General features: G+C 41.7%; 1 protein-coding gene across 11 annotated transcripts in view; it reads left to right on the top strand.

Annotated features, from left to right (window-relative positions):
- DNAH14 (dynein axonemal heavy chain 14) overlaps positions 1 to 25,298 on the top strand; it is a 361,489-nt gene that overhangs the window by 288,685 nt on the left and 47,506 nt on the right. For all 11 annotated transcript variants that reach the window (XM_032319061.1, XM_032319058.1, XM_032319057.1 and 8 more), the window contains 7 exons: positions 5,502 to 5,642; positions 6,515 to 6,730; positions 11,497 to 11,727; positions 12,377 to 12,501; positions 14,484 to 14,728; positions 19,141 to 19,547; positions 19,626 to 19,815. In XM_032319061.1, the coding sequence (XP_032174952.1) occupies positions 5,502 to 5,642; positions 6,515 to 6,730; positions 11,497 to 11,727; positions 12,377 to 12,501; positions 14,484 to 14,728; positions 19,141 to 19,547; positions 19,626 to 19,815 (1,555 nt within the window). The remainder of the gene's footprint in view (positions 1 to 5,501; positions 5,643 to 6,514; positions 6,731 to 11,496; positions 11,728 to 12,376; positions 12,502 to 14,483; positions 14,729 to 19,140; positions 19,548 to 19,625; positions 19,816 to 25,298) is intronic.

Below are 25,298 nucleotides of genomic sequence, written 5' to 3'. Positions count from 1 at the left end.
GTTCTTCATATATTTTGGATATTAGCCTCTTACCCAACTGTTTTTGCAAAACTGTTCTCCCATTACGTAGGTTACCCTTTCATTTTCTTTGATGTAGTCTTTCTTTTGATCAAACTTTGATGTAGTCCTAGTTGGTGACTTTTGGTTTTGTACACTCTTGGTGTTAAATCCAAACAACTCATCACCAAGACCAATGTCAAGCAGTTTCTTCCCTACATTTTCTACTAGGAGTTTTATGGTGTTTTGATTTATTTTGAGTTAATTTGTGTAAATGGTGTAAAGTAGGAGTCCACTTTCATTGTTCTGCATGTTTTCTCAGCTCCATTTGTCAAAGAGACTATCATTTCCCCAGCGGTTGTTCTTGGCTCCCTCATTGAATATTACTTAACCATACATGCCAGGCTTTGATCCTGGGTGTGCTCTTCTGTTCCATTACTCTGTGCGTCTATTTTATCCTGTTGCCTTACTGTTTTTATTATCATACAGGAATGCTACTGATTTCTGGATATTGATCTTAACATCTCGCAACTTCACTAACATTGTTGATTCGGTCTAACAGTTTTTGGGGGGTGAGTCTTTTGGATTTTCTATATACAAAAGCATCTCATCTGCAAATAGTGACACTTTTCCTTAATTTCTTTCTGATTTGGGTGCTACTTATTTCCTTGTCTTGCCTGATTGGAAGTCCTGATCAGAAGCTGATCAAGAGGCTGATCAGTCTCTGATCAGGACTTCCAATACTATAACAAGTAAGAATGATGAGAGCGGGCATCCTTATCCTGTTCCTGGTCTTAGAGGAAAAACTCTGTTCTTCACCGTGGAGTATAATGTTAACTATGGGTTTGTATTAACTACCCTTTATTATCTTAAGGTTTGTTCCTTCTATACATGATCTGTTGATGGTTTTTACCATGAAAGGATATTGTATTCTGTCAGATGCTTTTTCTGCATTTATTGTGATGCTCATGTGACTTCTATCCTTCTCTTAATATGATGTAATACATTTATTGATTTGCATATGTTGAACCATCGTTGCAACCCAGGGATAAATCCTACACGGTCATGGTGTACAACTCTTTTAATATGTTCTTGAATTCAGTTTCCTGGTATCTTGTTGAGAATTTTTGCATCTATATTCATCAAGGCTATATTCATCTATAGTTTTATTTTTCAGGACAGTTATTTTATTTTTCTGTGGTTTGGAATAATTGTGTTTCTTTTTTTTTTTCCTTAACTTTCTGTGTTGGTCTCTGTGCATTTGATAAAATGGCCACATCTCCCTGTCCTGACAGTATGGCCTTGCACAGGAGAGGAAACTCCTCAGTCCAACCTGAGCTTCTGCTTCTCTCCCCCACTGTGGCAGTGCCCAGGCAAACTTGTTTGTTTTTAGGGGCTCCCAGAACTCAGGGTGTGCCAACACCTGTTAATGTCCCAGAGCGGAGCATCTTAGTCAGCCCCTAGAGCAGGCTCCTTGGAAGCCTGTGTAACTAGTTCTCTTCGGGGACAGATTGGGAGGTGGGTGTTTCTGTCTGAGTCCTCAGCACTGAGCACCTAAGAACTGTTTCTTTGTTTGCTGTAGTTCTCTGGGACCCACAGACATAGGCTCTGCTGGCTGCCAGAGCCAGGTGCTCAAGGGGTGTATCCTCTGGGCCACCACCACCAAGACTGGGGCACCTACCAGCACCCAGGCTCTGGGGAAATCACAGTCTACCCCCAAATGTGTGCTAAACTAGCAGCCTGACCCTCAGGTCACAGCCTCTTTCAAATAGGCCTCTTTAAAGCTAGGACTGGGAGACAGGCATTTCCCTCTGCTCCCTCTGTGTTGAGCCCTGAGGGCCATGGCCAGTTAGTAAGGATTTGCTCCCATCAGGTGGGTCTTATGGACACAAGCCCACTTGGCTTTCAGTCGCAAAAGTTGAGAGAGACACTAGATGTCGGCTTCAAAATCTTTGCCCTCAGGAGGAAGCGGGAGTTCTGTTTGTGTCACTGTGCCAGAGGTGGGGTTATGGTGAAAGGCTCAGCCTTGCCTGTTTGGATGTGGGTACTTCTCACTGGCCCAGAGTGTCAGAGCTGCTCAGCCGGGTTTCTGAGTCTTTCTCACGGGGAGTTGCTCTGGGTGTAGCTGTATGTTCATCCACAGGAGCAGGTGGGTTCGGGTGCCTCCTCTGTCACCATCTTGGACTGGGACTCCCAGTTACATATTCTTTGATGCTTAGTATTCTCAAGTTTGGTGTTTACTCAGTTCTCTCAATGTTCATGATTCTTTTGTGTATTTTTTGTATTTTCATTCATTTACCCGACAAATAATTATTCATAATATTGTCGATTTGTTTTTCCTATTAAGTGGTAGAGCAGAAAAACAATAAACTCTAAATTTCAGTCAAATCCTTACTTAGGATAAGGGTACATTCCCTTCTAGCTTGCAACCAGGGCCTTCACGAGAAGTTTCTAATATTTTAACTCCTTGAACTCAAGTGTATTTGAAATGTGTATAAAATATTAATGGATACACTTAGTATTTTAAAAGTGAATGTAGGGGCGCCTGGGTGGCTCAGTGGGTTGGGCCTCTGCCTTCGGCTCAGGTCATGATCTCTGGGTCCTGGGATCAAGCCCTGCATCGGGTTCTCGGCTCGGCAGGGAGCCTGCTTGCTCCTCTCTCTCTGTCAGCCTCTCTGCCTGCTTGTGATCTCTGTCTGTCAAATAAATAAAATCTTTAAAAAAAAGAAAGTTAGTATAGTAGTTAACTCCACTGATTTTAAGCTCTCCAACTGAGATTTTCTCCTCACTCAGTTATGTATTGTCTCCTCTTTTAAAAATAGGTCTTATGAGCGCCTGGGTGGCTCAGTGAGGCCCAACCCACTGAGCCACCACTCTGCCTTCGGCTCAGGTGGTATCTCAGTGTCCTGGGGTGGAGCCCCGAGGGTGGGCTCTCCATGCTGCAGGGAGCCTGCTTCCCCCTCCCCCTCTGCCTGCCTCTCTGCCTGCTTGTGATGTCTCTCTCTCTGTCAAATTTTTTTTTAAATGTTTAAAAAAATAGGTCTCTTGTTCACCTGGGCCCTAATATAAAAAATAGTTCCAAAAAATCTAGGGAACTTTAGGGGAAATAAATAATGGCAGAACGTGTGCTAACACATGAACATTCATTAAAAATGTTATTTGGCGGGGGGCGCCTGGGTGGCTTAGTGGGTTAAAGCCTCTGCCTTCAGCTCAGGTCATGATCTCAGGGTCCTGGGATCGAGCCCCGCATCGGGCTCTCTGCTCAGCGGGGAGCCTGCTTCCTCCTCACTCTCTGCCTGCCTCTCTGCCTACTTGTGATCTCTGTCTATCAAGTAAATAAATAAAACCTTTAAAAAATTTTTTCTAAAAAAAAAATGTTATTTGGGGGAACATAATGCCTGTCATATAAGAGAAATTTCATGGGTTTAGATGAAAAGATGTTCAACATCACTCACCAGGGAATGTGAATCAAAATCACAATACCTGTCAGAATGGCCAAAATCAAAAACACAAGAAGCAAGTGTTGGCGAGGACATGGAGAAAAGGGAACCATCATGCACTGTTGGTGGGAATACAGACTGGTGCATCCACTGTGGACAGCAGGATGGAGGGTCCCTAAATGCACCCCTGTGTTTATCATGGCGTTATTTACAAGAACTGAGTTATGGAAGCAACCCAAGTGTCCACTGACGGATGAATGGATGAAGAAGATGTGGTGTAGACGCACAATGGGATATTACTCAGCCATCAGAAAATGAGTTCTTGCCATTTGCAATGACGTGGATGAAACTAGAGCGTGTTATGCTAAGTGAAATTAGTCAGAGAAAGACCAATGCCATGTGATCTCACTCATATGTGGAATTTACAAAACAAATGAACAAGGAAAAAGCAAAACAAAACAAAACAAAAACGAAAACCACCTGACTCTTAACTCTAGAGAACACATTGGTGGTCACCAGAGGGGAGGCAGGTGGGTGGGGGAGGGGGGCATATGGGATGGGGATTAAGCAGTGCGCTTGTGAAGAGCACTGTATAGATGTATACATCTATACAATGTATAGAATTGTTGATTCACTATATTGCACACCTGAAACCAATATAACACTATATGTTAGCTGTACTGGAACTAAAAGAAAATAAATCAAATGACAGTACAAAGCGAACAAAGGAAAAAGGAATTTCATGTGTTCAGTTGAATCAGTAAATCCTACACTGGACTATATAGCTCACGAGGTCATGAGTAATAGTAGCATGAATGTTTTCTCAGAATAACCAAATCAGAAGGAATGAGCAGGCAAACAAAAGCAGCATTTTATATCAGAGTGAAAACAACAGAGTAATTATTATTGGTGAACCAGCAAGAAGCAAATCTTTAGAGTCATCATGCCAAAAATAGCTAACATGTATATATAATTTTAATTAGGTATTTTCACCAGGATAACATCTTTAGGAGGAAAAATTATAAGTTAGAAAGTGCGTTCAATAAGCACAATTTTGTATTTATGATTCTGTGAACATACGGTGTTCAAGTTTCCATGCTAAACACGGTCTTCAAAGACTTTGAGAAGACATGAACATCTTTAAAAAATATAAATATAAAATATAAATAACAATATAAAGATAGTGTAAAGATAATAAGGCCACAACCCACGAAATAATATCAGGCAATTTATAATCACTTCTCAAACAGTGGTTATAAACAATCCATCAGTTTGGATGGGACAGGCCTGAGGCTTCCTAACGGCTGGACTGTGATGAGGACTTGAAAGAATGCCTTGGGATTTCAGGCATAAGGGAAGGATGGGAGGCCAAACCCCAGAGACAAGAACATTTAAGGAGTGTGGAGAAAATGCAGAAGGAAGCAGTCTGGCTACAGGGTAATCTTGGAACGGAAGGGACACTGGGGAGGGAGGTTGGGGTCAGATTTTATTGGCTGGTCCAAAACTTTGGGCCATATCCATGGGCGATCATTTCTATAGAAATTCACCAAATACTTTTGAGCAAAGGTGTCATCAAGATACGTGCTGAGTTCAAAATATCATTTTGTCAGCTGTTCATGATGGTACCTTTCTCCCAGCAGCCCAGGCACAGTTTAAAGCCCCTCCATCCGACCAGCCTCGCTTCAGAATCCCGTTAGTTCCACGGGCTGGTTGGTGTATCTGCAATGAAAAGGTTCAGTCATTTTCTTGGAGAAGGAGATAGGATATAACATTTTCTGTGTGAAAAAGAAATCAGAAAATGATGAATTTTCATATGCTGGGCTGATACGAAAGCCTGCTGAGGAAAGTGGCCTCGTAAAGACAAGCTGGAGTAGGAAGGAATCCTTTATCTGCTGACTACGTTTTTAGTGTTAACATAGCCCATCTCCCCAGGAAGATTTTCCAGGCTGTGGAAATGAAGTGGCCACCACTGGATTTATATAAATACAGTTAAAGTGACAGTTAAACTCTTGAGGCCAAATGAGAGTAGTAGTGGGTCCCAATGATGAATGCATTGTCTTTCAGGTTGAAGAACATCTCCTGTTTCTGCAGGGAACCTACAAAGACATGGTTGTGGAAAAGCAACTCTTAGGCGACAGGAGGAACCTGGCCACCAGGCGCCTGCAGTGCGCGTCTGTTCTCCTCACCGCGCTGGAGGAGGAGAAGGCATGACTCTCGGGGGCTCTGTATCTCCTCCAGTAATTCCTTGGGTCTCCAGAAGCCCCAAGATGCTGTTTTCACCCAGGGTTGTATCACAGGCCTCCTGAAACTACAATCCAGTTATCGTCCAGTTCTTTTTTATTGAGATCAGGAGACACTCTTGATAAAAAAATAAAGGCATTCTGGTCAAGTAGTTCCTAAAACGGGCGACAGACTGCCAAGGATCCAACATGACTCTCTTGCTCCCCAGACCTCAGGTCTCCAGTCTGATGAGGTCCACAGTGAACCTGTCACTGACTTTCCCTGTGGAGCACAGGGACAACCTAAGCCAAATGCATAAACCAGGGGTGGCTAACAGGAATGAGACGTCAGAAGGGAGAAGAGTAGGATATTCTGTTGTCAATCCTCAGACCTCTTTTGCCTCTTTTTTAGAATTTCCGCTGATCTTTTAACTTCAACTTCGTGGTCTTAAAATGAAGTCAGTGGCTTTTACTTTATAGGAGATTTAAAAGGTCAGATGAGATTTTCAAAGAAAAATGCCTGTTAGACATGGAAGGATTCAATGCATATTGGTCACGATTATTACGCAACACCATTAATAATATAATGAATTGCTGTTTTAAAGATTATCCTGTTCCATGACACAAAGGACTTGACATGGCTATTGGTGCTAACAAATATGACACTGTTGACAAACCCAGGAATAGGACTCACATTCCCTGTAGATATCATCCATTACTAATTTTAATGCAAAAACACATGAGATCAGTAATAGTATAGCAATGCTAGATCAAGTTGGAGACCACAAATATCTTAAATGTCTCATAACAGTGTATTTTATGTCAAATGGTAAGAACTCATTTTTATGTAACATTTAGACCCGATGGCAAGAAACAATCAATCAAATAGACAAGAAGTTGGAAGGAATTCTGGGCGACATGCTTATTTCAGCAGCGTGCATTGTCTACAGTGGAGTGTTAACAGCAGAATTTCGCCAGTTAATTGTGAACAAATGGAAGAATCTTTGCACTAAAAACCACATTCCTTTGTCTCCTAACTTTTCCTTAATTGAAGTCATGGCGCAGAAGCATGAGGTACTAATGTATTTCTATTATCCAGTTAAGTGGCTGCTGTTGGTTTGAATTTTGTGTGTGAGTGTTGTGGGGTTTTTTGTTTGTTTGTTTGTTTGTTTGCGGGGATCTTTTCCCCAAATTGTTTTGATAAAGGAAAACACTGAAATTTGTTCTGTGTCTTTTAAAAAATTTTTTTAAAAAGATTTTATTTATTTATTTGACAGACAGATCACAAGTAGGCAGAGAGGCAGGCAGAGAGAGAGAGAAGGAAGCAGGTTCCCTGCTGAGCGGAGAGCCGGATGTGGGTTCGATGAGGGGCTCGATCCCAGGACCCCGGGATCATGACCTGAGGCATGAGAAGAGGCTTTAACCCACTGAGCCACCCAGGCATCCCCCACCAAAAAAAAATTTTTTTATTATAGTTCTCATGCCTCAGCTAGTTACATCTCTTATTTCTCATCATCTGGGCAAAATCACAAAAAATCCTCTTACTCGTTGTAATCCTACTGCCCAGCCCTAATAAATATTTATGTCCCAGAAGCCCCTTTCATTAATAAAACTGGTGAACTCAGGGCATCTCGGAGGCTCAGTCAGTTAAGCATCTGGCTATTGATTTTGGCTCAATCCTGATCTCAGGGTTGTGGGATCAGGCCCTCTCTCCCTCTCCCACTGCTCCTCCCTGCACTCACTCGCTCCTTCTCTCTAAAAATGAATAAACAAAATCTTTAAAAAGTAAAATAGGTGAAGCTACTGAGCCACAGGTAGTATTCTTAGAAAGAACCAAAAATATAGATGTCACATTTATCAATAAATAATTATTGTCTAGCTATCTATGTTGAGGGGATAAAAAAGAAATAGACTTTTTTTTATTCATCCCCTAAGAGTAATTTTAGATTGATCCCCCCATGATAACCCAACTTAAACTGACCATTCAGTCTACATAATGTCTCAGAAGCAAATACTGGCTTCTCATTTTCATAGTGCTCATAACCAACTTGAACCTAAATATATCAATAATTACATTACATGTAAGTGGTCTAAAAGGTCCACTTTAAAGGGTAAGAGTCTAAGATTATATAAAAATATAAACCAAAGCACAAAACAGAAACCATAAGTTATTTATTTAGAAAGGACCTATCTAAAACATAAAGGTCAACAGTAAAAAAAAAAAGGGGGGGGGAGGGACATACCACAGATTACCAAAAAAGGGCAAAATAGATTTTAAGGTAAAAAAGGATTACTAGAATTAAATAAGTTTATGTTATAATAAGAACCAGTCTAAGTCTCCAAGAATGTTTTATCAATTCTGAATTTATTTTTGCCTAATAATCAGACTTAAAATAATCTATAAAGCACACATTAAAAGGACTACAGGTAAAAATGGACAAATCTACAATCATAGTGAAAGATCTTAACACTTCTTCCTGTAACTCATAGAAAAAAAAAAACACAAAAATCAGTAAGAATAGAGATTCAAGCAGTATCATCAACAAAAAGACTTCATAGGCATACATGGCAGCCTACACCTGAAACTTACACATTCTAAGCTAGCACATCTAGAACACTGCCAAAACTGACCATATAACCAACCATAAAAAGATTTCAACAAATGTTGATGGACTGAAATCACAGAGCATGTTTTCTGTCCAAAAGACAAGCCAGAAGTGAATAATTAAAAGTTTCTTTGAAAATCCCCATATTTCTGGAAATTAGGACATCTACTCCCAAACTAACCACAGGCCAGAGAAGAAATCAGAATTGAAACAATGAAGCATCGGTTAAAGTTTGTCCTTGGAGACTAGAAACATGACAAAGGGATATCCACCAGCTCCACTTGTATCTAACACCCTGGCAGAGATCCTAGACAGTTCAGTACGGCAAGAAAAGTAAATATTACTAAGATTGGAAAAGAAGAAAAAATTAAAAAAAAAACAGAAATTCCTCCAGATAAGTACCTAGAAAATCCAAGAGGCCTTGTGGGTACATCATGAGAATTCATAAAGGTTTAGTAAAGTTTCTCAGAGTTTCTGGAATTAAAGTCAGTACACAGAAGCTGACTGCATTTCTCTACACCAGCAACAAACAGGGTGCACAGTATTTGTAGACACCATTTATCACAGCATCAGAACAAATCCACCCAGAACTTGTATAAAACCTACAGGAACAAAGCTATGAAATACTATTAAGATGAATTTTAAGAAACCTAAATAAGTGAAGAGTTATGCCATGTTTATGATCTGAAAGCCTCAGTATCCTGAAGCTGCCAGTTCTTCCCAAATGGGTCTGTACTCCCAGTGTAATCCCAGTCAGCATTCCAGCAGGTAGGAGTGCAGGTGTGTGTGTGTATCTCGCCTGACAAACTGAGTCTGAAAGTTATAAGAGAAGGTGGAGAGCCAGTGTGTCTAGGATGTTGATGAAGAACAAGCTGGAAGGACTTGCTATATCAAATATCAACACTTGGGACATTTAGTTAGGACAGTGGGATTATTTATCCAGGGTGTCCCAGCACAGGACAAACACCACCACCAATGGAGCAGAACAGAGAGCCCAGGAACAGACCCACATGTACGTGGACGTCTGATTTATAACAAAGCTGATACTGCAGTTCAATAAATAGTGTTAGGTGATTAGATATCCAGAAGCAAAAAAAAAAGAAAGAAAGAAAGAAAGAAATTTGATCCTTACCCCACATCATATATAAAAATTCAATTGCAGTTGAACTGTGGACCTAACTATGGAAGAATATGTTTATGACCCTAAACGCTGATCTTTTTTTTTAAACAGAACTAACCATAAAGGAAAACATTAATTGAAGCACATTAAAATTTTGGCTTTCTATTCATCAAAAGAAACAGCTCAGACAATAGAAAGAGAAGTCAACAAATAGAAGAGAATATTTGCAATAAAAAGAACTACTACCAGTCAGTAAGCAAAAGACATACAAGCCAGTAAATTGAAAGGTGCTTAACCTCATTACTCATGAGAAAATGAAAGTTAAATCTAAAATGATATATCACAACACATCAGCCAAAAGGACTAATATTTGAAAGACCAATAATATTCACAGGGATAGGGAGTAATAGAAATGCTTGTGCCATCTCTCTGTCTTTCTCTAACAAATAAATAAATAAAATCCTTTTTAAAAATACTAAAATCATCTTAGAAACTGATTTTAGCTATGAGTATTAAAAATACATATCCCTGGGGCACTTCGGTGGCTCAGTTAAGCATCTGACTCTTGATCTCAGCTCGGCTCTTTTTTTTTTTTTTTTTTAAAGATTTTATTTATTCATTTGACACAGAGAGATCACAAGTAGGCAGAGAGGCAGGCAGAGAGAGAGAGGAGGAAGCAGGCCCCCCGCGGAGCAGAGAACCCGATGCGGGACTCGATCCCAGGACCCCGAGATCATGACCTGAGCCGAAGGCAGCGGCTTAACCCACTGAGCCACCCAGGCGCCCCTCAGCTCGGCTCTTGATCTCAGGGTCATGAGTTCAAGCCCCACCTTGGGGTCCATGCTGGGCATGGAGCCTACTTAAAACAAACAAACAAACAAACAAACAAACAAAAACACATACCTCATGACCCAATATTCGTAGGTGCTTACCCATAAGAAATGAATATGTAAGTTGATCAAAAGAATATAACAGAATGTTCATTGTAGTATTATTCATAATAGCCCAAAACTTGAGAATGCTCACCATTGAGATATGTTCACCAACTTGAGATATGTTCATCATATCCACTCACCAGTAGAATGGATAAATAAATCTAAGTGTGTTCATAAATATAGCAGTGAGACTGCATAAATAAAACCTTTTATCTGAAGTTCCAAAATCAGCAAAATAAAATCAGAACTCTTAGGAACACATACTTTGGTAAAACACTCAAGAAAAACAAGGCAGTCAGGAAAATGATGGGTTTTTAAAACGTAAACTCTTGGGTCGGAAGTTTAATTCTGTCCCCACATGGACCTTGGCTCTCCTGCACTGTAATCAGATGCAAACGGAGCTACTCGTGGGTTTCGGGGTTCTTCATCCCCTCTCCGGTTTCCTCTTGTGCGGACTTCAAGAGCGGGCCGCTCTTCACAGGCTCAGACAAAAAACTTCTTCCCTTTTCTTTAAAAAACCACAAGTATCCTTGGCTTCTCTGTGGGACGCCCTTCCGCCTTTCACTGGACTGTCCCTGGGTCCTGTCCCTTCTCTGACCTTCGTGAGCCTTCCTGGCTTCTTCCTCCCAACCTGCGGGTACTGCCGCCAAGTCAGGGCTGCAGGCAGAAACTCTGTAAGGATGAGAATTTATCAGTGTTGGAGTCGGCGTCTGAGTCACAGCCTGGGTCAGCCTCTTCCTCCAACAGTATGACCACAGGCAGACCCCAGTTCCTCCTCCCGAGAAATGAGGGTGGTTATCACAATCTAACCAGATAATGTACGTGTGTGCTTGGCAGGTGGTGGGTGTGCAATAGGTTAGCTGTAAGTACCTCCGTGTCATTCTGTGTTCTTGCAAGTTTCATACGTGACTCAAGTCCAAGAGCCTCGGGAACAGGAACCCTCTCTTACAGCTATCTGTCTCCCATAGCATCTTCGTTGGGATGGGCATTCGTCCTTCCTGATGAACAGAAAAGTGTCATTTAGTGAATACTCCTCTAACCCAAAATATCATATCCCAATGTTTTAAATTGTTCATCTCCTTAACCTTTTTAAGGAGTATTGGATTTTTCTAAAGGCAGTGATACTGAAGAGGGGAAACAAGCATATGAGACTGAAAAGTAACAATGCTATTGTTCCAGATCGGTCTGTGGCACTCTCAAGGGCTCCCCCTTGGTCAATACTCAACTGAGAATGCCGTTCTGATCAAGAACAGCCTGCAGTGGCCCCTGCTCATTGACCCGCACAAGCAAGCCCACGGCTGGATCCAGCAGATGGAAGGGCCCAGGCTGCAGGAGCTCTCCTTCCAGGACAGCGGTTACATCCAAGAGATCGAAAATGCCATGAAAACAGGAGGGAGCGTCCTCCTGCAGGTACTGGGGCACTGGGCTCACTCCCTAAGTCTGCGCAGGGGACATACATGCCACGTGCCCTGAGAAACTAGAGCTCGGAGTTACAGGTAACAAATAACCACGGGCGCCTGGGGTTGAGCATCTCACTCCCAGTTTCAGCTCAGGTCATGATCTCGGAGTCGTGGGATCAAGCCCCATGTTGGGCTCTGCGCTCAGTGGGGAATCTACTTGGAGGGTCAGTCTCTCCCTCTCCCTCTGCCCCACTCTGTCTTGTGCACACGCTCTTGCTCGCTCTCAAAATACATAAACTTTTTTTAAAAAATAATAAAAAAAGTGTCTTTTCAGTGTACTCACACATCAGCCTTTCTTTGTTGCCCAAATACTAACAGGATTTACTTTTTATTTTTCTTAGAGAAAAGAAAGAGTGGTGGGGAGGGCAGCTAAGGTAGAGAAAGAGAGAATCTCAAGCAGACTTCCCACTGAGCACAGCCCCACACAGGGCTCGATCCCACGACCCTGAGATCGTGATAAGAGCCTAAACCAAGGGTCAGACACTCAATCGACTGAGCCACCCAGGTTCCCCAGATACACATTTTTAAATGCTCTGTCTTTTCAACTGATTTATTTGTTATAAGACGAACTTTCTATGTCTGTCTGTTGGGTTTTTCAGAACCTCCCTGAAATGTTAGCTCCAAGTTTGAAGGCAATTTTGAAGAAGGATATCCATCAGAAAAAAAGAGGACAGTATTTCATAAGGATTGATGACTCTGAGATTGAATACAATTCCAAATTTAGGTAAAGTCTCTCACAGTGAAATTGAGTCAGATGTTTGTATTTTTTAAGACAAATATTACTGAAGGCCTGTATTTGAGTACTGGTAAGCTTCTCCTGGAGGAAAAAGTGGGATTGCATTTGAATGTTTTGTTCATTTGTGTTTCTGGTTGGACTCATCAGTACAGGGAATGGAGAACTGACTTTTCTTTCTTTTTAAAGATTTTATCTATCTATTTGACAGACAGAAATCACAATTAGGCAGAGAGGCAGGCAGAGGAGGCGGGGTAAGCAGGCTCCCTGCCAAGCAGAGAGCCTGATGAGGGGCTCAATCCCAGGACCCTGAGGTCATGACCTGAGCCTAAGGCATAGGCTTAAGCCACTGAGCCACCCAGGCGCCCTAAGAACTGACTTTTCTTTATCAAGTTTCCAAACCAGTGTTTTTCTTGCTATTCCTGATAAGACCCATGGGTCCAGGGGGAGTCCCCCGAAGGTGTGCAAAGCCTGGCCCCACTTGATCCACAAGAACTCCAGTCGATCTGTTTGCCTAACATTTTATTTCAGCAGGAAAGGCTGCTATTCCTTTAAAAAAAAACAAAATCCATATTGGATATCCGGAGCAGAAAGAGATTCTGCCTGGGCAGATAAAAACACTGTATCCATGTTCCCAGCAGTAAGGGACCTTCCAGAATAAAATACACCCCCCACCCCCAACCCTCCCACCCGCCAACGTCACAAAGCTCTTTTAGAGAGTCGGAACTAATTATCACAAAAATATAATTCCTGAGGGAATAAGACATTTGTGTGGCCAGACATGTTCATTCTGCCCTTTACTTCCCAATGGGCAACCCACTGCGTGAGCAAGGCATCAGCAAGGGGAGCTGGAAGGTGCGTTTACTGGTCTCCAGCCCAAGCACTCCCCAGCCTTACAGGGGCCCTAACACACACAGTGCTCGAGTGGTCAGTGGGTCCCGGGCCGGGCTCCGCAGCCTTGCTCCTCACCAGCCTCCCTCCGTCTTGCAAAGTATGTTCCTCAGAACAACATTCTAGGGTGTCATTCGGAAAAGGAATCCCACACTTCTTAAAAGCACTAGGTTAAACAAACAGGATTCTTCTTTCAAGGACCCAAAACCTCTTCATGTGGAAAAGCCCCACCCTCCACCCCCGCCCCAGGCTCAGCGTCCCACAGGACACCCTTTCTCGCGGAACGTTAGCCGCTTGAGCAACAGCTCTAGGAAAAGCTAACGAAGTAACATTTTGCCAAACAGCCCCCCCTGGTACCCGTGTTTGGTTGTGTGGTTGAGGAGGCGGTGGGGGGAGCACTCCTGTGGAGGGCAGACTGGACACAGGTACCCCCTCAGTCACTGTGTGGCCACAGGATGCGAGAGTCTTATTGAACCTCTCTGAGCCTCAGTTCCACCCTATAAAACGGGCCGAGGAACTGTCCCTGCGGGGCTGAGTTGCTGGGGAGACTGAGCAAGACCCAGAACCACTCTTGACGTTTCCCCTGCTCACCGTACCAGCCCACTCCAGACTCCACATGCAAACCAGTCTCCAGGCTTCCTTCTCCCCCAGAACATTCTACCCCAGGACACTCTCCAGGCGGCAGCAGGAATGATCCCTTTAGAGAAGGCCAGTCTCCCTCTACTCACACCTGCCCCAGGGCTCTCAATCACTCTCACTCACCCATGGCAAACACTGCAGCGCTGACAACGCTTAAGGGCCAGTCAGAGCCCCTGCCAGCTGGTGCTCTACCTTCCCCTGTCCGGATGCTTCCACCAAACATAGCAGGGACTCATCTACGCTTGTGTTTCGTGAAGCTATAAATTCCAACTGTATTTACGCGGTATGAAGTGAGAGGCTCTCCTGTGTACCAAGCTCAGCCACACTAAAGATTAACCTGGTTTACTTCCAGGAGAACTGTTGTTTCCGTTATTTAATAAATCAAGTTTCATTTTTACCCTTTGCAGCACCTTTGACAAACTGGTGCCTTTCTCATCCTCTAGGTTATACATATCTACAGAAATCAACAACCCCCACTTTCCTCCGACGGTGTATAACTTTGTTACCATGATCAACTTCACCTTAACATTCCAAAGTTTGCAGGATCAGCTCCTATCTACCATACTAACTCAGGAAGTTCCTTACTTAGAAAATCAGCATTTGCAGTTACTGGCGAGTATTTCCCTTGATGCTATGAACCTTGAAGAACTAGAGGAAAGAATGTTGAATGTACTACAGAACGCACAAGGTCAGTAGAGGTCTTTAGTGACGTTAGGAAACCTTTGCATACCTCCGGGAAGGACAGAACAAAGGCTCCAGGAACCATATTCTGAATTGGTACCGAAAATAACAGATTCTCTTCTCCACCAAATAACTGATTAATGTGGGTGAAACACCCCATTTCTAAAAGTAAAACATTGTGGATGTTGATGTTCCTAGGTTCCTACCTGGGCTTGAGCTCCTTATAACCCCCAACATTGGCCAATCTCACGGAGACCACTCTGTCCTATATCTGACATCCATTATATGTATCAAGTTAGAACGTAGAGACCAAAGATGAGGTTTTCCCCAAGTAGTAATAATTAAAATATCCCAGGACAGAATCCAGTGACTTACTCAGATGTATCCCATTAAAATATGGTATTTATTAAAATAGCAATAGGAATTATTTTCTTCCTCAACACAAGAAACATTTAAGAAACCATAGTGTTTAAATTTTAACAATGTAACTTCTAAACTAACTCCAGAGCATGGTAAGTTCTCCGGTTGTACTGACCTATCTGGATATCCAGTTTCCGCATGCAGGGTGAGGATCCCCCAATGCTAACAAGCAGTGCTCAGACACGAGGTGTGTCCCACAACTCAACCCCATCCTGACATGATCTACCCAGAGAGGCATGCGATTCGCCCTCTCCTTAAGGTTTCAGTGCGACCAGACAGCCCCATCCCCACAGACGGGTTCCAGAGAGAAGTTCCAGCAAAGCCTGTCCTGAGGTTTGATTAGGTCGCTAACAGACTAGAACTCAAGACACCTGTTTGCTCACCAGATTACTGGTCTCCTCTGAAAGGATGAACCTGGAACAGCCAGGTGAAAGCGATGCGTGGGGCCAAGTGGGGGAGATGGGGGGGCTTCCAGGCTAACCCTCTGGTGGGAGTCACTGTCTTAGAAGACTAGTGTCACTTCATTAACATAACAAAAGACGCTTTCTCTCTCACACACACACACACACACACACAAACACCCTATTCAGAGCTCTAGGTCAGAGATGGGGAGGAAGACCTCACAGTAGCACAGCTCTCAACTCTCAACTGCTCTGTGATCAGATACTTTCTATCTAGCGGTAGGCTGCCATTCTCACTTATCTTAACTGGTGACCTGGGTCGGGGGAGGCTTGAAAGTCTCTCAGATGCTTTCATTCCCTCTTAAGGATCTGACTGTGTGCCTTCCTATTGTAACTACACCTAATACTCTATTCCGTGTAACACACGGCTGAGCCATGCTTCCGTTCATGACAAGACGAGGACAAGGCTGTGTGGACCAGGTTGTCACATGTGTTTCTCTGGGAAGGTTGGAATGAATGATCACCCCTTAGGGAGCAAGCCCAGGGCACACAGGGATGTGGGTCTCACAAGACTGGAGAGTACAGCCTCTCCTGTTCTAGGAACCACTCTATGACAAATATCATGTTTTGTTGTGACTTTTGCCTAAATTGAACAGAAGATAGATTTAATAAGACAAAGGAAAGTTGTTTGTGATAAGACCCAATCAGCGCTGGAAGCTCTCATACGCCTTTGGTGCCGATGCCCTACCAGCGGTGCCTCATGGGAGAGTCAGTTTTTTTTAAAGACTAACCTTTTACTAGTGGTAGTTATAATACAAATTGTTCTTGGAAAAAACTAAATAGACTCCTGGAGTGCTTTCTGTAATGCCTGCTCACCAAACGAACTGCCTCTTCAAGTATCAAGCCTAAGTGAGTTTGCATTCCCTGCCAGGAGCATCTGATGAAGTGGTATTCCACTAGCCCATCGTCAGACTGGAAGCCGAGACCTGGACCAGTGTCTCCACCCATGTTAGATGGTAGGATCTCCGAGATCCTAGAGCTTAGAGTCCACGCCAGCATTGATAGGAATGATTTAAATAAACCAGGTCCAGGGAGAAAAGGCAGGGGTGCTGGAAGGTTTGCTCACTTTCCCTAATGACTGTAGGAATAAGTTACTCAGTTGAGCCTCTCTCTTCTAAATCTAAACAATCCCACCTTTGAAGGCTTTATTTAATAGCATGTCTCTGGAGGGCTGTTTATTTTTATGAATAGTGAAAATACTGGCGTGGATATAATAAGAGAGAGAGTCCATACAGATAAGAAGAAAAAACAGGAAAATGATCATCTCCTATCACATTAGGAGATTCAAGGGGGAAAGATAAATGTTAACTGAGATCAAAATGATAGATGTTTTCTATTATCCCCCGGTGCTGCTAGACATAAACAGTTTCCTCCTCAGCCCCGCTACCTCCCTCTTTAAAGTATCTCTTCTGAACTGTGAACCCAAACTCAGGGGAAAGAAATTAAAGAGTAATATAAATTTGAATGTACTTAAAGCACTGTAATTTATTATAGTTTCAGGACCAGAAAGGTCCTGGCCTTACAAGTGTTTTAGGTATCAGAATGAGAGGAACATTTGCCATTTCTCCACTCAATGACTTCTGCCCTTTTCAGAATGTCCTCCTGCAAAATAAAAGCCAACTCCCTTCCTAGGCCTTCCGTGCTCTCCCAAGTCGTAATGAAAATTGTGTTTTAAAGATAGGGTTTGAGTTTTGCAAAGAGGAGGTGTTGAAAGCAAAGGTTAGTCAGGTGTAAAGTAAAACAATTTTAATTTGTCCATGGCTGAGATCAATTAGCACAGAATATTTATTAAATTTTCTTGAATAAGGAGTACCTTCCTCTGAGCCAAGAATTAGAACTGGTAGACAGGTTTCTTGGAAAGTGTGATACTTAAAACATCTCTTCACAACAAACCCTTTTGGGAAAAGAGGGGGAAGTGCCTTCCACAAGGGAAGGAAAACAGTGTGCTATGTGTTCTTTTGATTATGTTACGTGTGTCTAGATTGTTGATTCCAATTCTAATCCTAAGAAGATATGGATTCTGTAACTGGTTTAGAATTCTGGGGTGGAAACATCCTGGAACCGTGATACTTGATAAATTCTCCTCAAAGGGTTATGGCCTGGGAAAGAGTTGTTATTCTATGAAGTCTGGCCTGTTACATGGTGAAGCTAAGCTTTTAAGAGTACTAGGGAAAAATAAAATCTAATAATTCTAAAAGAAAAAAGACTCCTCGATTTGGGGCATGTTTTTTCCTTCCCTTTCCCAAGTTTTAGTAGCATAGATCATCCTTACTCTCTTTGTAGTATATCTTTGGTGAGGCTGCCTGCTCCCTGTGGGAGTAGTGGGGTGGGGTGGGGACTAGGAAGTCGCCCACAGCGAGGTCCTGACATTACTAGAAAGCGTCACTAAAATCAATCAGAATATGGTATCCAGGTCAGGGCATGTAATTCCATCACTCCTTACAGTGATCATATGAAGCTGTGTTTAGTTCTTGATACGGATGTAATTTTTAAAGGTTTTTGGTGAGGTTTGATGGTGTCCAGAGCCCACGACCAGGAAAGAATTCTTGAGACGTCTCTGGTGCAAAATGGTGATTTTATTAAAGCCAAGGGACAGGATCCACGGGCAGAAAGAGCTGCTGTCCTGGGATTGTGAGGAGCAACTGGTTCTGTACCTTGGCATTGTGGAAAGTAGAGCTAAGGAGAGTCCAGAAAGGATTTTCATATGCTGAAGAAGACCCTCAGGACACTGGAGGCCTTGCCATTGTCAAAACAACATTGTTTTCTCCTCCAGCAAGGCATGAAGATGAAGACAGAACTTTCTGGAGGAAACGTACCTGCAGCCTGCCTCAAATCTTCTGTGGTGGGCTGCAGGTTATAAGGACAATTAATGGTATCTGTGTTTCTTTTTGTCTTTATCACACTTCAAAGAGGGCTCTTTTCAAACTAACGTGCTCGGGATAAGCATCAAGGATAGTGAGGAGTCTATAAATCATACCATTAACAAAAGCACTTGAGGAAAATGGGAATGTTCATAAAATAGTAGAGTTTATAATGGAAATAGGAGAACCGTCTTAAATATTTGAGAAGGAGAGAATTACTCTGTTTATGAAGCAGCGCTTTTTTTCAAAAAGTAAGTTTCAACCTGTTTGTGGAATGAGAAATTTCGTTGATCATTACCAACTTTATTGTTTAGTAAAATAGAAAACCATAGAAAATATCAGAGTTCACGTGCTATTTTCTGGAAATTTTGTCTCCTTGTCTGTGTGGATGGTGGGTCATTCGTTATGACAGATTGGCTACTTATCATGTGCTTAAAAAGAAAATAGCATCCACCCCATTAAAATAATATAAAGTAGAGATAGGGGGTGTGCTCTGAACCCAATTATTCAGAAATATGACCGGTCTTCATTTAGCGACCCATTGCCCGCATGAAACCACCAAAAAACCAGAAGTCAAAAACTCTTACAGAAAGATTTCAGAATGAAGGAACTGCATTTAACTTCCAATGGGTTTTATTTAAATTCATTTTGTTGTTGTTGTTGTTGTTTGTCTTTAGAATGTGTGTTAGATGATGAGGAAACGGTAGACATCGTAAGAAACATCAAAATGAATTCAAATGAAATTTCAAAGCGCATCAGAGCAACAGAAAAAGCAGAAAGTAAGATCCAAGAGACGCGCAAGCACTATCTCCCCCTGGCCACCCGGGGCGCCCGGCTCTACTTCCTCGTGGCGGGCCTCGCCCGGGTCAGCTGCGTGTACCAGTTCTCCCTGGACTGGTTTCGCCAGGCGTTCCTTCTAGCAGTTGTCTCCGGAAGCAAAGAACAGGAAGAGCCTGACCCCAGACCCCAGAAGACCCTTGATACTACAGACCTCTCAGAAGAACCCAAGTTAGAAAGGGAGGAAAATATCTCCCAGAAACATCTTAAAAATTCAGTCGATGTGTTGACCAGAAGTATTTTTAAGGTGAGGCATCCTTGCACGTGTATTTTGCACATGGATTCAATGGAGCCGGGCTGGTCTAACGCTCCATTTTCCCCCTAGGTGGTCTCTCCAGCTCTGTTTAACCAACATAAACTCTGCTTCTCCTTCTGGCTCTGCATCACAGTCATGCAAAATGATGCTAATGGAGGTGATGAGCCCGGATCCCTACCAGAGGAGGAATGGGACCTCTTCCTACATTCTGCCCTACTGATAAATAGTAAAGGTGTGATGCCCCAGGCCAAACTTAATAGTAAGTAAAAGGGACTGCTCTGGGTTCCAAAAAAACCATGAAAAATGTTTCTCTGAAAAACACGGAGAGATTTTTAAGGTGTTCCAAGTTGGTGCTTCTATTTGGGTTGAACTAAAAGCAGCTTGAGGTCAGGTGTGACGTTTAAGTCACTGCTGTGTCCTTACACGTTGAACACATGATTGGTACTCAGTAATTGCTGGATGAATGAGTAAAGAGCATTTGCTGAGGTTATTGTAATCCTAGTCTATACAGAACACCCAATGCTAGATTTCAGGGACACGTGCACATGTGTAGAAGCACACATGGGCACACACACGTTGATTAAATACCAGCTGGAGTGAAACTTTGCCCCCTTCACTGTAGTCACCCATAGTGTTTTAGGAAAATTCCCAGAAAGTTTGAACCACAAAACCACACTTGTGCAAAATGATGAGGCAGAAAGAACTACATGTTGGTTCTGTTCAAATCCTCCTGCGTCGTACATTTTTAAGTGTATTTATTTTTTTAATTGTAAAATACACATAACGTAGAATGTACCTTTTTCACCATTTTTAAGCATCCAGTTCAGTGGTGTGAAGTACATTCACATTGTTATTCTGTGTCGTAATTTTAAGTCACAAAAATATATAAAGCTAAAGGTAGTCTGACATTCTCACTGAGGAGGAAAGGTGGTGGCTTGGAGTAGTAGCCTTTGCCCCATGTCCTGAGACTATTAGCAAACAGTAGTAAAGTCGGAATGGAAATATCAAAGAATTGCTCTGGAAAGATACCAGACATTGGGATAGTTTTGTTGTTTGTTTGTTTTTATTTCCACCAAAGCCTGGTATACAGTAGATGTTTGGTAAATGATTGTTGAGTCAGTAAATGCTCTTGGGAGTTTACTAAGATTCTTTGGCTTGCCAAAAACAGAACAATGACTCACTGTCTTAAACCAAAATAAAAATAAAAATAAAAACGTTTTGAAAGATTCTGGGGTAACTCAGAAAACAGCAAGGAAAATGAATGAGCACCAACGTGAGACGAACCAGTGACTGCTGTTAACTCAACATCTGGCAGCTTTCAGGCCCTGGGCCTAACGTCAGACTCGGGTCTGTCGGGACTAAGCGCTGTCAGGACTCTTCTCCTGAACCACCCACCTGCGACCAGGAGATGAGGTCACGCAGCACAAAAGCCAGCTCACAATGCATCCACTGCACTTAGAAGCTTAAAAACATCCCCAGTATGTTTTAAGAAACATACGTAATGTTTCTTATATGTAAGAAAAAATGTAATAGCTTCCATTTTTTTTATTACACAAGCAGTTTGTGTTTATTAAACCATTCCAACCTACAGATACGAAAAAAGTAAATAAATCTCCTGTAATCCCACAATCTAGAATTAATCACTAGTAATATTTGTGTGTGTTTTACCTCCATATATATATATACTTGACATACATGCATAGAGGACTATTCTTGTATATTCTTTTAGGTGACTTTGCTATACAGACTTCCTTTTTTCCAAATTAATAACATATCAAAAGTAGCTAGCTGCCTATGTCAATAAATATACTTAAGACTTTTTAATGTCTGCACAACATTCCAATTTTTGAATGGACTACCAAAACTTATGTAACCACTCTTTCAAGTTAGAGACTTGGGTTTCCATTTTTTTCTTACGCTAAACAGGAAGCACAAGGATTGACATATAAATTAGCTTTTCTGACAATGAAACTAGAAATCAGTATCACATGAGAAATCCAAAAATATGTGGATATTAAACAACATACTCTTAAAGTACCAGTGGGTCAAAGAAATTACAAGGGAAGTATCTCGAGACAAATAAAAATTAAAATGCAATGTAATAATTATAGAGCAAAAACAGTACCAAGAAAAAATTTCATAAGTTTAAATGCATACTTTAAAGAAGCAGGTCTCAAATAAACAACCTAACCCGACTAGTTCTCAAAGAACTAGTGAAAAAAAAAACAAAAACAAAAACAAAAAACTAACCACAAAGCTAGCAGAAGGAAGGAAACAAAGAGTGGAGCACAAATAAATAAAATAGAACATTTAAAGAAATTTAGAAATCAGTAAAACTCATAGCTGGCTTTCTGAGAATATTAATAAACTTGACAAGCTCTTAGCTAGATTAACAAGAAAATAAAAGAAGACTCAAATCAGAGGTGAAAGAGAGAACATTAAAACTGATGCCACAAAAATCAAAAGGATCATAAGAGACACTATGAACCACTATATGCCAACAAATTGGACAAGCTAGAAGAAATGGGAATGTATAATCTACCAAGACTGAATCATGGAAAAATAGAAAACTTGAACAGCGTTATAACTAATGAGATTGATTAAGTAAGCAAAAATCTCCCAAAAGAGAAAAGGCCTGGGCTAGATGGCTGCACTGGAAAATTCTACCAAACATTTTGAAAAGAATAAACACAACTTTTCCTGAAACTCTACCAAAAAAAGAAAAAATAGAGAAAGAGAGAGAAGGGAACACTTCTAGGCTTGTTTAGCACTTCCCTGATACCAAAGCCAAAGATTTTATAAGAAAAGAATACTGAAAAGATGGCTGAAATTTCTGATGACTATGGATGTCAAAATTCTCCACAAAATACAGCAAACCAAATTCAATAGCATAATAAAAGCATTATATACCATGACCAAGTGCAATTTATTCCTAGAATACAAAGTTGACTCAGTATAAGAAAATCAATGTAGGGGCGCCTGGGTGGCTCAGTGGTTAAGCCGCTGCCTTCGGCTCAGGTCATGATCTCGGGGTCCTGGGATCGAGCCCCGCATCGGGCTCTCTGCTCAGCAGGGAGCCTGCTTCCTCCTCTCTCTCTGCCTGCCTCTCTGCCTCCTTGTGATCTCTGTCAAATAAATAAATAAAATCTTAAAAAAAAAAAAAGGAAAATCAATGTAATAAGCACATTAACAATGAGGACAAAATCATATGACCATCTTAACTGAGACAGAAAAAGCATTTTATTAGATTCAACTCTTCAATAATTAAGAACACTCAACAAACTGGACATACAAGGAAACGACCTCCACACAATAAAGTCATTTGTGAAAAATCCACAGCTAATAATCCCACTCAGTGGTGAAATTCTTGAGTTTTTCTCTAAGATCTCATGCAGGGCAAGGATGTCCCCTGCTCTCTCCATTTTTTTTTTTCTTTAACATGGAAGTTCTGCCCTATGTGCTAAATAAGAAAAAGAGATAAAAGGCGTCCAAATTGGAAAGGAAGAAGTAAAGCTATCTTTGTTCACAGATGACATGATCTTATATGTTGAAAACTCTCGAGTCCATGAAAACACTGTTAGGGCTGGTAAACCAATACAACAAAGTTGCAAGATATAAAACCAACATACATTATCAGATACACTTCTATGTTATGCATTTCTATACATTAACAACATATATAATGCATTTCTATACATTAACAACAAATAATATGAAAAGGAAATTAAAAAAACAGTCCCATTTGTGATAGCATCAAAAGGAATAAAACACTTAGGAATAAGCCTAACCAAGCAGGTGAAAGACATCTATACTGAAAACTATAAAACTTTGCTGAAAGAAATTGAAGATGACACAAATAAATGGAAAGACATCCCACATTCATGGATTGGCACACCTTATATTTTTAAGATGTCCATACTAACCCAAAGCGATCTACAGATTCAGTGCAATTCCTAACGAAATCCCAATAGAACTTTTTGCAGGAATAAAAAATTCTTCCTAAAATAATATGGAATCTCAAGGGACTCCAAATAACCCAAACAATTTTGAAAAAGAACAAAGTTGGAGTCATCATACATCTTGGTTTCAAGCTATATTCTAAAGCTGCAATAAAACAGCCTGGTACGGGCGTAAAGACAGGTAAATAGACCAGTGGAATGTGACAGAGAGCCAGAAATTAACACATATATGATCAAGTCACCTTCAGAGAGGATGGAAAGAGCACTCAATGGGGAAAGGACAGTCTCTAACAAATAAATGGTGCTGGGAAAACTCAGTATCTATGTGCAGAAGAACACAATTGGACCTTTATCTTACCCCAAATACATGAATAAACTCAAAATGGATTCAAGATCTAAACATAAGACCTAAAACTATAAATCTCAAGAGAGCATAAGGGAAGAGTTTTATAACACTGGACTTGGCAGTGGTGTCTTGGATCCGAAATGAGCACCCAGGCAACCGAAGTAAAGTGAGACCAACAGAACGGTATCAAACTTAAAAACTTCTGTACATCAAATGTTACAATCAACAGAGTAAAAAGGCAACCTATGGAATGGGAGAAACAATTTGAAATCATATATCTGAAAAGGAGATAATGTGTAGAAAATATAGAGAATTTGGACAACTCAACAAGAATCAAATAACCTGGGGCACCTGGGTGGCTCAGTTGGTTAAGCCACTGCCTTTGGCGAGGTCATGATCCCAGAGTCCTGGGATCGAGTCCCATATGGGGCTTCCCCTGCTCTGCAGGGAGCCTGCTTCTCCCTCTCCATCTGCCTGTCCCCCTGCTTGTGCTCTCTCTCTGTCAAATAAATAAATAAAATCTTTAAAAAAAAAAGAATCAACCCAATTTTAATATGGGCCAAGGACCTGAATAGACATTCCTCTAAAGATGATCTACAGATGGCCAACAAGCCCATGAAAAGACGGTCAGTATCCTTACTCATCAGGAAATGCAAATCAAAAGACCACAAGGAAATGTCATCCCATACCCATTAGGATGGCTACTGTAAACAGCAACAAAACAGAAAAATAAAGTGCTGGCGAAGGTGCAGGCATCGGAGCCCTCATGCACTGTTGGTGGGAAAGCAAACTGATACAGCTCTTCCGGAGAACAGTATGAAACCTACTCAAAAAATTAAAGATAAAACTAGCATGTGATCTAATAGCACACTGCTTATACAGCCAAAGGAAGCGAAAGCAGGGTCTCCGACTGCAATTTGCATACTCGTGTCCCCAGCAGCTCTGTTCACGTCGCCAGCAGGTGGAAGCAGCCCTCGTGTCCATCAGTGGGGGAGTGGATCAGCACGAGGTGGTGGGTAGGTACAAGGGAGTATTATCGTGCTGGCGGTCAGGGGAGGAACCCCCGGCGCCTGCGACAGCATGGATGATGCTTGAGGACGTGAGGCCGAGGGAAAGCAGCCGGTCACAAAAAGACAAGAGATTCTGTGATCCCACTTACCTGAGGCATCCATAGTAGTTGAAGTCATAGAGACTGAGAGTAAGACAGAGACTGGTGTCCAGGAGCTGGGGAGGGCTGTTGAATGGGGCTGAGTTTCAGAATCGCAGGGAAAGTTCTGGAGATCTGTTTCACAACAACATGAAGGTACTTAACACTGATGAACACAAACAAATTGCCCAGAAGGTAGATGTTAACGTGTTTTTACCACAATGAAATACTTGTAATTTTTATGTAAAACGGTTTTTCCTCCACAACAGGTATTTATTTAACTACCTTTA

The sequence above is a fragment of the Mustela erminea genome, chromosome 17 (assembly GCF_009829155.1).
Source record: "Mustela erminea isolate mMusErm1 chromosome 17, mMusErm1.Pri, whole genome shotgun sequence".
NCBI lineage: Eukaryota > Metazoa > Chordata > Mammalia > Carnivora > Mustelidae > Mustela > Mustela erminea.
Note: the sequence above shows the minus strand (reverse complement) of the source record. Positions and strands in the feature narration are given on the sequence as shown.